Below are 12,027 nucleotides of genomic sequence, written 5' to 3' on the forward strand. Positions count from 1 at the left end.
CGAAAGAGAGGTTGAACAGGCTAGTAATAGATGTTGCAACAATTTCGGCAGATAATTTTAGAAAGAAAGGGTCCAGATTGTCTAGCCCGGCTGATTTGTAGAGGTCCAGATTTTGCAGCTCTTTCAGAACATCAGCTGACTGGATTTGGGAGAAGGAGAAATGGGGAAGGCTTGGGCGAGTAGCTGTGGGGGGTGCAGTGCTGTTGACCGCGGTAGGGGTAGCCAGGTGGAAAGCATGGCCAGCCGTAGAAAAATGCTTATTGAAATTCTCCATTATAGTGGATTTAACGGAGGTGACAGAGTTTCCTATCCTCAGTGCAGTGGGCAGCTGGGAGGAGGTGTTCTTATTCTCCATGGACTTTACAGTGTCCCAGAATTTTTTTGAGTTTGTGTTGCAGGAAGCAAATTTCTGCTTGAAAAAGCTAGCCTTGGCTTTTCTAACTGCCTGTGTATATTGGTTTCTAACTTCCCTGAAAAGTTGCATAACACGGGGGCTGTTCGATGCTAATGCAGAACGCCACAGGATGTTTTTGTGTTGGTTAAGGGCAGTCAGGTCTGGAGAGAACCAAGGGCTATATCTGTTCCTGGTTCTAAATTTCTTGAATGGGGCATGCTTATTTAAGATGGTGAGGAAGGCATTTAAAAAAAATAACCAGGCATCCTCTACTGACGGGATGAGGTCAATATCCTTCCAGGATACCCAGGCCAGGTCGATTAGAAAGGCTTGCTCGCTGAAATGTTTCAGGGAGCGTTTGACAGTGATGAGTGGAGGTCGTTTGACCGCTGACCCATTACGGATGCAGGCAGTGATCGCTGAGATCTTGGTTGAAAACAGCAGAGGTGTATTTAGAGGGCAAGTTGGTTAGGATGATATCTATGAGGGTGCCCGTGTTTACGGCTTTGGGGTGGTACCTGGTAGGATCATTGATAATTTGTGTGAGATTGAGGGCATCAAGCTTAGATTGTAGGATGGCTGGGGTGTTAAGCATGTCCCAGTTTAGGTCACCTAGCAGCACGAGCTCTGAAGATAGATGGGGGGCAATCAGTTCACATATGGTGTCCAGAGCACAGCTGGGGGCAGAGGGTGGTCTATGGCAGGCGGCAACGGTGAGAGACTTGTTTTTAGAGAGATGGATTTTTAAAATAAGAAGTTCAAATTGTTTGGGTACAGACCTGGATAGTAGGACAGAACTCTGCAGGCTATCTCTGCAGTAGATTGCAACACCGCCCCCTTTGGCCGTTCTATCTTGTCTGAAAATGTTGTAGTTAGGGATGAAGATTTCAGAGTTTTTGGTGGACTTCCTGAACCAGGATTCAGACACAGCTTGGACATCCGGGTTGGCAGAGTGTGCTAAAGCAGTGAATAAAACAAACTTACGGAGGAGGCTTCTAATGTCAACATGTATGAAACCAAGGCTATTACGGTTACAGAAGTCATCAAAAGAGAGCGCCTGGGGAATAGGAGTGGAGCTAGGCACTGCAGGGCCTGGATTCACCTCTACATCACCAGAGGAACAGAGGAGGAGAGTGTTTTGAGGTTGAGTTTTTTGAAAAAAATATATTAAAAGATATGCGAAGAAAAGATGTAAATATAAATATACACGGGACACGACAAGAGGAGGACAAAGGACGTCTGACTGCTATGCCATCTTGGAAAGTACGTAAGTATCACTTGGAAAGTACGTTTATCACTACCAGGCTGGCGGTTCTATCCTCCCGAGATTAGAGGGGCCTTGACAGGACTCCCTTTCCTGTTGTAAGTTTCTTAGAGTTCCAACCAGGTCAGGTCATGAATAGTTTAATTGTCCTCTGTATTTTCTTAGTCACACACACACATTTCTCTCCCTTACTGGTCTCAACCAAACCTTATTGGTGTCACGTACCTGATCAGTATTTAGGTATTATTTGTATTGTAGTTTGGTCAGGACGTGGCAGAGGGTATTTGTTTTGGTTGGTTCGGGGTGGTGGTTTGATTAGAAGGGTGTTTGTTTTATTATTTCCGGGTTTTGGGTTATGGTCTATGTTTTTCTGTATTTCTATGTTATTTCTAGTACTTTGTATTTCTATGTCTAGGTAATTGGGTGTTGGACTCTCAATTGGAGGCAGGTGTTTTTAGTTGCCTCTGATTGAGAGTCCTATATATAGGTATGTGTTTTGTTTGTAGTTTGTGGGTAGTTGTATTTCGCACTGCTGTTATTATTGTAGCCTGTGAAACTGTCGGTCTGTCGTTCTTTGTTTTCTTGTTTTCCGTGTTCACGTTTATTTAATAAATTATAATGATGAGCACGCAACCCGCTGTGCCTTGGTCCTCTCTCTCCTACGACAGCCGTTACAATTGGACTTAAGTTTCTAACTTGAATTATTCATTATACATGTTACATAATCTAATAATTACTAATAGTTAAGTTTGTCTAATTATTCATAATACATGTTACATAATCTAATAATTACGTTTCAGGGTGGAATTCTTTAGTCATTACCTTAAACATATACATTTCCTAATCAGCTCCCCCCACCAACCCTATCCACTTGGGATGACTAACGAAAAAAATATATATATATAAAAACATTGAAATAAGTAAATAGGAAAACAAACCCAATATAATTCAAAAATTGAATAAATGTAACCCTCTGGTGAACATCCTAACAAGCCAGAACATCGAAAAATGACTGGCAAACACATGGTAATTAATACCCGTCCTGCAGTGGTCGCTCGGCTATACAACCTGCGCTCCCGTGCCAGCTGCCACTAAGCGCCAAGGCGGACCAACCAGTCAAATAGTAAAGAATAATACACGTGGTCCTTTGGGAATAGTGATCTTCAGTACAGCTGGGTAAAGATTGCCGAACTTGGTGCCCAGACAGCAGTGTAGGAGCCCCCTCACCTCATTGAAGGCTGACCTCTTCTTCATGACTGCCGCCGTGTAGTCCTGGTAAATGTGAATAATCTGGCCGTCGTAGGTGATGGGAGCCACTCGGAAGACATCCTCCTTCTGAAGGTAGTGGAATTTAACTACGCTGGGTCTGGGCAGCTCCCCATTCTTCAGTGCAGACTCTAGGCTTCTGTGCGCACGGTCAAGAGTGGGGCGTAATCAAGGTCGGGAATTTCCTATTGCAATTTAGCTATGGAGAGGGTAGGCCGCAATCCGCCTACGGTCTCGAGTTCCTCTCTCACGCCAAAAATGCGACCGTTCCCCAGGCGCTGTCTATTCTCGAGGTCTTCGACCTTGGAAGTTAGTTTGACGACATCTGATGAAAGCCGGGTGACTTGCTCTTCCAGTGTCACCACTTTGTCGGAGTAAGTATTTGCACTGCCTTCCAAGCTATTCAGACGAGTGTCACATTTCGCCAAGTCGTCTTTAACGGAGTCGATCTTTGTGTTGACCTTGGTGGCGAGAATGGCTATTTGTGCGGATAGGTCAGTGGATAGTGACTCCACCTTAGCCAGCACAGTCTGTTCAACTTAATGATCGCCGCCATTACCTTGGCTAGGTCTGGGTCCCCTTCCATCCCCAGAGTCAGTGTCCGGTGTGCCCGAGGCTTTAGTAGAGGCCTGCTCTTTTGTGACTCGTGGCCGTGGTTGTTTCGACATTTCACAATGAAAAGGCCAAAACTTTCAGAAAAAATTGCCAAATTAGTAAATTGGGTTTGATTCCAAATTAAATGTTACAAAATTAACATGGTAGGGGAGATGTTGGTGAAGTATTAATAGTAAATTGTTAGCCCTGGACAGGAGCACCGAGAAAATGCACCTTCACATTTTGCTGCTCACCATTTATTCTTTTTGAGTTCATATTTTTATATAAAATCCATGAAATATAAACAGGTTAACATTTTTAAATGTAATTGTTGTGGGGAAAAACATAAAGTTGGTTTAAGATCTCTAGATCATTTAATTGAGACAAAAAAAATGTTTTTCTGTAAACACCAGGTTGTGTTGATTGCACTTTTAAGACAACCCCTTTAAGACAGTCCTCCATGCATAATATTCTCCCATTGAAACCAATTTAAAGTCACTTTTTGAAAACGGAACAGAGAAGAAAAAAAGGCTGTACCTTGCTCTCTAGCGTCATCGGATTCTAGATATATCACCCTAATCATCCTAGGACCTTCTGTCGAAGAGGTATTTATTAACAAACTCCAAATATCAAACCAATATCCAAACTGAAAACAAATGTACTGTGGTATGTTGGACTAGAACACCAAGTAATGAAGATTGCTTCCTTCCCCCTCCCCTGGTTTATCTGAATCTGCAGATGTGATAAGACTTCATGGAAGCAATGTTTATGCTTCTACACCTGCATTGCTTGCTGTTTGGGGTTTTAGGCTGGGTTTCTGTACAGCACTTTGTGACATCAGCTGATGTAAGAAGGGCTTTATAAATACTTTTGATTTGATGGAAGCAGGGATGGACGATATAGAATTTTCTGTCAATAAATCAGAACGAAATGTACTGTCAGCAAATATGCAACAGAATGAGTTGGACCTCCCAACGATTGCTTAAGGCAGCCAGTCAAGTCTCTTCACAGCTGCTTTGAAGAGACTACAGACAGTCTAGCTCAGAGTTTCTCAACCTCTGGTCCGTGGACCAGCACTGGTTCCTGGTATGATGTTGGGATTGTCCAGCAAGGCCAGATTCTTATAGTGGTACTGATGCCCCCAATGGCACGTGCTAATTATTAGAGAGCTAAGGTAATGATTAAACTAACAGGCTGCCTCTGATATCTCAAGTGGTAAAAATAACTGCCAATTGTCCACGGTGTCACCCAAAGTTACGTCAGTGAGGTAGGTATCAGGAAGAAGCTTCCATAGAAGCATCAGGTTATTATACACTAGAACTTGGTCATTCTTTTATAACTATGCCATATATGTAGCAGTCCAAGTCCAATCACGAACCTCATACAGTACAGGGTGTTTTGATATTGTGCAATTAAGGTTTTCAAGAGTAAAATAAAATGAAAGTTAATGAATTAACATTTAAATAAAAAAATGTATCTTCACACAAGTCTTGGATATGAAGACATTACTGTTGAAAAGTAAAACGATGTGTTTCTGCCCCCTCCCTGGTTAATAAGAATCTGCAGAAGTGATAAGACTTCACGGAAGCAGGGATGGACTATATAGAATTTTCTGTTAATGAATCAGAACGAAATGTACTGTCAGCAAATATGTAACGGAATGAGTTGGACCTCCCGAAGATTGCTTAAGGCAGCCAGTCCGGGTAATTTGCTCTTCCAGTGTCACCACTTTGTCGGAGTAAGTATTTGCACCGCCTTCCAAGCTATTCAGACGGGTGTCATGTTTCGCCAAGTCGTCTTTAACGGAGTCGATCTTTGTGTTGACCTCGGTGGCAAGAATGGCTATTTGTGCGTATAGGTCAGTGGATAGTGACTCCACCTTAGCCAGCACAGTCTGTTCGGACTTAATGATCGCCGCCATTACCTTGCCTGGGTCGGGGGGGAGCAGAGGCAGTGTCCGGTGAGCCCGAGGCTTTAGTAGAGTCCTGCTCTTTTGTGACTCACATATTACCTCAACTAACCGGTGCCCCCGCACATTGACTCTGTAAAGGTACCCACCTGTATATAGTCTCGCTATTGTTATTTTACTGCTGCTCTTTAATTACCTGTTACTTTTATTACTTAGCCCTATTTTTTTTCAACTGCGTTGTTGGTTAGGGGCTCGTAAGTAAGCTTTTCACTGTAAGGGCTACACCTGTTGTATGTGACTAATACAATTTGATTGAATATTCACTAGAACTAGGTAATGATTTTATATGACCCTGGGTAGCCTATATAACAACTTCCTCTCAATAGATATGCAGCAGCCTTTGTAGTACTCATCGAACAGTAAATAGATTTGGGATTTACATTTTTTTACAGACCATCTCTATATTTATGGGTTTGATGACAACACAACAGGCAACATTAGGATTTGTGTAGGCTACTGCTTTCATTCACATGTAAGTATTGCACTTTACCCTATATTGTGCTCAATTTTCAACCCTCTGCCTATCAGAAAAATAGCATTATTATGATGTTGAAATGCACTTTTATTAAAGTTGGATTTGATTAGTTGGTCAGGCATATCACAGTAAATGTAGTATATTTTAGGACATTTTCAAACCAAAAGGATTAGGTCTACTGCTGTAGGTGTGCATATTTTAGCGTCTTTCTCATTGTGATTATGGTTGTGGGCTACAGGTGTCTGTTTGTTATAGATAGACGTACACATGGAGAAGCAGACTGTGGACTTTGCCAGGGATGCTTTTCTCACAGGGAGGTCCCAACCCCTGAAGTTCAGAGTTCAACAGTTAAAGTCCCTTCAGAGGCTGATCACAGAAAGACAAGGAGAGATTGCCATAGCGCTCAAGCAGGACCTCAACAGGGTGAGAGTTTGGAAGTCATTGAAAAAAATATTTGATAAATAGACATACACTGAGTGTACAAAATAATAAGAACACCTTCCTAATATTGAGTTGCAAGGTGTCGAAAGCGTTCCACAGGGATGCTGGCCCATGTTGACTCCAATGCTTCCTACAGTTGTGCCAAGTTCGCTCAATGTCCTTTGGGTGGTGGGCCATTCTTGATACACACGGGAAACTGTTGAGTGTGAAAAACCCAGCAGCGTTGTAGTTCTTGACCAAACCGTTGCGCCTGGCACCTACTACCATAACCCGTTCAATTGCACTTAATTATTTTGTTTTGCCCATTCACCCTCTGAATGGCACACATACACAACCCATGTCTCAATTGTCTCAAGGTTTAAAAATCCTTCTTTAACCTGTCTCCATTTCCTATACACTGATTGAAGTGAATTTAACAAGTGACATCAATAAGGGATCATAGCTTTCACCTGGTCAGTCTGTCATGGAAAGAGCAGGTATTCTTAATATTTTGTACACTGAAATGTATCAACAAAGGGCATATACATATACACTAAGCTTTTTAGACGTAATAAAGCCTTCGTAAATCGTTATGCATTTATAAGACCTATATAGATGCTTCACAAATCATAAAAGTAACAAAATGAATGTCTGAGTTTTCATAACTTTGAGGGAGAAAAGAGGGAGATGCCCCTTACCATATTAGCAAAGTCCAACCACCGACTTAATTTTAATGACTAATCTAGCATGTTAAGGCACAGAGTGTGTTGATAAGTGAACAATAACGATCCATATAGCCTCGATACAGACAGACATCACTGCCCTGTCGTTTTACAGAGCCAGTATGACACAGCCCTCTCTGAGCTGATTGGTCTGGAGAATGAGATCAGCCTGGCGGTGGGGAAGCTGTCTCAGTGGGCTGCCCCTCGCCATGTGGAGAAGAACATCATGACCTTAACAGACCAGGTGTACATCCTGCCTGAACCCCTGGGAGTGGTGCTCATCATCGGGGCATGGAACTACCCCTGGGCCCTCACTCTGCAGCCCCTGATCGGGGCCATTGCAGCTGGTATATACCCCAGGCCCTAGTTGAATTAAATTCCTTCAAATGTTCCCACTACAAGCGGAGCAGAGGGTTTACTACAAAGCAGGATCAATGAGTTAGCCACCTAACGTTGATAAACAACCAGTAATAACCACTTATTTGCTGGCTCATTAATGAAGTTAAACTTAGAGATGTTTTTGGTTGTTGAGTCAACTAGACCATGTCCAATTCAAGCTTATCTTTAAAAATACAAGGTTATATACCAATATTTAGTCAAGTTACCTGGCTAACTCATTGATCCTGTAATGGATGCATATTTTGTTTTCTAACTTTCTCTCAGCAACCCTCTCACACGCTGTTCATGCTTCCTCTACAGGGAATGCAGCAGTGGTGAAACCCTCTGAGTTGAGTGAGCACTCAGCCAGTCTCCTCAAAGCACTGCTCCCTCAATATCTGGACAAGGTCTTACATTTTGCTAACCTTGTATCAGTAATAACAAAAATTCTAAATTTGTGGTTTTGGGGTAAACTATCACTTTAATGTTGGGTTATTTTCCCTGTCAGGAGTTATATCCTGTGGTGACAGGTGGAGTTCCAGAGACCCAGGAGTTGCTGAGGCAGCGATTCGACCACATCTTCTACACTGGGAACAGCACAGTGGGGAAAGTGGTGATGGAGGCCGCGGCCAAACACCTGACCCCTGTCACCCTGGAGCTAGGGGGCAAGAGCCCCTGTTACATTGACAAGGACTGTGACCTCATCGTGGCCTGCCGGTAACAGCTATTTGCTAGTTCGCACCGTTGCTCAGCAACCCATTTTATCCATAGTCACATGGCTCATATAGACATGTCTTGCTACGTCATTTGTTTGTTTTTATAGCCGAATCACATGGGGAAAGTTTTTCAACGTTGGGCAGACGTGCATCGCCCCTGACTACATCCTGTGTGAGCCCAGCATTCAGAACAAATTGGTGGAGGGCATCCGGAATACACTACAGGTCTGTTCCAGATCTGTCTTCACCCAGCAGAGTAGTCTTTTACCATGGACAATATATCAGGGTTCTATATCTGTCTATTACACTGTGTGTATGGTTTTAGACAGCATCTAATCCTCGTTTTAGACAGCATCTAATCCTCGTTTTAGACAGCATCTAATCCTCGTTTTAGACAGCATCTAATCCTCGTTTTAGACAGCATCTAATCCTTGTTTTAGACAGCATTTAATCCTTGTCTTTTGACAATTCCAGGAGTTCTACGGCCCGGACCCCAAATCTTCCCCAGACTACGGTCGCATCATCAACCTGCGCCACTTTAGTCGAGTGATGGGTCTGCTGGAGGGGTGCAGTGTGGCACTAGGGGGAGAGAGCGACCCATCACAGTGTTATATTGGTAGGGAGAATCCTTATGGGGGAGATGGTTGGCTGGACTCATGCCAAGCTTCTTTATTTATGCAATGGGTAAACAAATCCATATTGAATCAATTCTGGGATGAACTTTTGTCAGTGCTGTGATGTGCCGATGTAACTGACTGTACCGTCCCTGTGACCTTCCTGTGTGTCTGTCAATAACCTTTCCCCCATCTGCTCCTCCAGCTCCCACAGTGGTAACGGACGTGTCTCCTCACACCAGACTTATGCAGGAGGAGATCTTCGGACCTCTGTTGCCGATAGTGACTGTTGGTGATGTGGGTGATGCAATTCGCTTCATCAATGGGAAAGAGAAGCCCTTAGCGCTGTATGTTTTTTCCTCTGACAAGAAGGTAAGCTACTACCGTTGAAACAATAGGACTCCATATTAGGAGAGTGTGGAGGATCACACAGACTATATTATTCTTGTTTCTATTTTTGCCAATGAGGTGATAAAGCGAATGATTGCTGAGACCAGCAGCGGCGGGGTGGTAGTCAATGATGTCATAATGCACTACGTGCTCAACTCCCTTCCTTTTGGCGGCGTAGGTAAGACCGATAACCAACTCAAGTATTTTAATAGTTTTGGCCAGCACATTGGTGAATTTTCCTAGTCTAATATCCTATCTTATAATGACCTCACTTGCTGCTCTCTGAACTCTGACCCCCTACAGGTCAAAGTGGAATGGGCAGGTACCACGGGAAACACACCTTCGACCAGCTCAGCCACCACCGTGCGTGCCTGATCAAGTCCTTGGGCATGGAATGCATTAACATGGCCAGGTACCCACCCCAGGACCGCTCACGGGCACGCAGGGCCAGACAAGCCATGAGGAGCTCCCTGTGTGACCAATCCAAATCCACCTTCGTGTGGGCAGTCTTGGCCACCATCTTAGCCTGTTGTCTCCTTGTCGCCCTGATTGTAATTCTAGTCATGGGTGCCAGGTAGTCCCAGTTCTCACTACTTCAGCTTATCAACTGTAAATGGGTTTTTTGCATCAAATGCACTTCTTGAAGTTGCTATATTGTAATGTATCATCATCATCAATGTATTATGTCGATAATTCTGTAATCTTACTATGAGAGGGTGTACTATCTATAGATCAACCATGATCATCTATTGTATGACCTGATGTTTCCTTTTCTGAGGTTAAAAAATTAACAAAACAAACCCCTCAGGAGCCAGAGATGAAAAACAAATCTTTACTTTCCATTACTTCATCAGCACGGATTTACAAAAATATGTTCAAGTATATGCACATGCCATGGATACACACAATATTTGAAATTTTGTTTTGAAAAGAAACAAAAAACCTTTTCAGTAACGTTATTGCTTTGTACCTTTTGTAGCTAATGATAACATAAAGAACTTCATCAATACTAGTCTATTGACATGGCTTTGATTTGTTCAGATGAAGTCCTAGGAAATGTAACATCCAAATGTTCCTAGTAACTTCATAACCTAGTAAACTAACCATCCATCATTTTGCTGTCTGGCCCTAGCGCATTGACACATTTATTCATTCAAAGAGCAAAAAGGCTTCCAGATGAGCAGCCGTGTAGGACAGCCTTTAGGCCAAAAGGCTGTTCATTTCCAGTGTCTGGTCTGGAGGAGGAATGAGTTTCTAGATAGAATACCTGAGGGTTAGGGCTCTGACCTTGTCAGGCACTGCAGCCCAGGGAGCTTCCAGCGGTTTCCATTGTGTATGCGCAGGTCCAGCCACTCTTGCTGTGCCACGGCCAGGTAGGACTCCTGCGGGGTGGAGGCCAGCAGATCAGGGCTCATAGAGCCCTCTGCCTGGGCCAGGGCCTGTTGACACGCAGACTGGAGGTCCATGCTTTCAAAGTTATTCAGACTGCTAGACGATTGGTCCACCATATTGGCACTACTTGGACCTGACAGGTAGGAATCACATGATTGTCAACAGGAGAAACAGGCCAAATACAATGCTGTAAAGTGTTGTGGTACATCTGACTTGCCTGTGTGGCTTACTTTTATAATTCCACTATGGTGGGATTCAACTAAACATCATGTTATCAATGATGAAGGCACCCCCCCTGGTGGACACTTACAGCAGCGTCTGAAGGGCTCCCAGCCCCGCGAAGGCATGTAGGGCTTGGCCATGGGCTGCTGCAGCAGGCACACGATGGCATTGTCCACCTGGTGGAAGACCCGGAGGGAGAGCAGCCTCTGGTGGATCTCCTCTGACAGGCTGTATTCCTCCGAGCGTATCAGGTTCCGGATCAGGTCAAAGTCTTGCTTCAGCTGTAGAGCCCCCTGGATACTGCAGAGAGAGAGAGAGAGAGAGAGAGAGAGAGAGAGAGGAACAGAACAGTTGGTGAGTGGGTGTGTCTATCACTCCCCTTACTAGTGCCATGTTAGGAGAACAGTAATGATAATCAGTATAATCACAGAAATAGAATCACTAGTATGGGCTTCCCAAGTCAGAGATTCTATGCCCATTCTAGTAATTGTATTTCTATGGTATTCAGCACGGTTGTATTTGCTAATCTAAAATCAGAGAATACTGTACACATACCTGAACTTGATCTTCTGCTTGAGGATGTGCTCCATCCAGGCCTCCATGAAGGCCGTCATGGCCTCTGTCAGGGCGGGGATCCGAGCCTCCTCAGGCAGGGGCTGCACCCCCTCCAGTACCTGTCCTATTACACTCTGAGCTGCAGTAGCAGCGTAATCACTAGGGCTGCTGGGGAACTCTGCAGATACAATAAGATGAAGAGAAAAAAAGCATCAATTACATTGGTACCATACACAAAGTACAACAGGAAAAAAACTGTACTGTAAAGGCCATGTACTGTAAATAAAATACTATTCAAACTATATTGTCCTTGTGAGAATATGTCACCCTATACATACCATCATTGTCCATAACGTTAAGTTACTGGAAGAATAATTGTCCTTTTTGGCTGCAGGGTGGAGGCACGTTTCTAATCAAGATATGAGTTCACTAGTTGGTCCTTTGTCACGTTAGCATGGCTAGCGCAGAGGCAGAGTATGGGCCTACAATGGCTAGTTTGTCGTATGTTGCCTGTCCTCCTGTGGATGTCGGTGCGCGACGATGTATTCTTTGGCCCTGATTGGGTCTAAGAATGTCTTCTGCTCACCGGAGGAATAGTGATCTTCAGTACAGCTGGGTAAAGAATGCCGAACTTGGTGCACAGACAGCAGTGTAGG

At 43.9% G+C, this 12,027-nt stretch overlaps 2 protein-coding genes across 10 annotated transcripts; one reads left to right on the forward strand and one right to left on the reverse strand.

Annotated features, from left to right (window-relative positions):
* The first annotated feature begins 3,281 nt into the window (after nucleotides 1-3,281).
* Nucleotides 3,282-10,214, forward strand: LOC115205497 (fatty aldehyde dehydrogenase). Of its 9 annotated transcripts, none has more exons than XM_029771546.1 (11): nucleotides 3,282-3,298; nucleotides 5,880-5,959; nucleotides 6,201-6,385; nucleotides 7,220-7,451; nucleotides 7,804-7,889; nucleotides 7,991-8,199; nucleotides 8,306-8,423; nucleotides 8,673-8,814; nucleotides 9,018-9,184; nucleotides 9,281-9,380; nucleotides 9,506-10,214. In XM_029771546.1, exons 3-11 carry the CDS (start codon nucleotides 6,230-6,232, stop codon nucleotides 9,778-9,780), a joined length of 1,485 nt encoding a protein of 494 aa, XP_029627406.1. In that variant the 5' UTR covers nucleotides 3,282-3,298; nucleotides 5,880-5,959; nucleotides 6,201-6,229; the 3' UTR covers nucleotides 9,781-10,214. The 9 variants fall into 9 exon arrangements, with proteins under 9 accessions (XP_029627406.1, XP_029627410.1, XP_029627402.1 ...); XM_029771547.1 differs by lacking the exon at nucleotides 3,282-3,298 and adding an exon at nucleotides 5,022-5,256 and having other exon boundaries at nucleotides 6,218-6,385; XM_029771544.1 differs by lacking the exon at nucleotides 3,282-3,298 and adding an exon at nucleotides 5,023-5,568.
* Nucleotides 10,021-11,976, reverse strand: LOC115205499 (coiled-coil domain-containing protein 142-like). Its single transcript, XM_029771554.1, has 4 exons — nucleotides 11,710-11,976; nucleotides 11,372-11,549; nucleotides 10,905-11,116; nucleotides 10,021-10,727 (listed from the first exon to the last, which is right to left on the reverse strand). The coding sequence occupies exons 1-4, from the start codon at nucleotides 11,720-11,722 to the stop codon at nucleotides 10,477-10,479; spliced, it is 654 nt and encodes a 217-aa protein (XP_029627414.1). The 5' UTR covers nucleotides 11,723-11,976; the 3' UTR covers nucleotides 10,021-10,476.
* Between the last annotated feature and the right edge of the window lie 51 nt (nucleotides 11,977-12,027).

This window comes from Salmo trutta, chromosome 13 (assembly GCF_901001165.1).
Source record: "Salmo trutta chromosome 13, fSalTru1.1, whole genome shotgun sequence".
Classification (NCBI taxonomy): Eukaryota; Metazoa; Chordata; class Actinopteri; order Salmoniformes; family Salmonidae; genus Salmo; species Salmo trutta.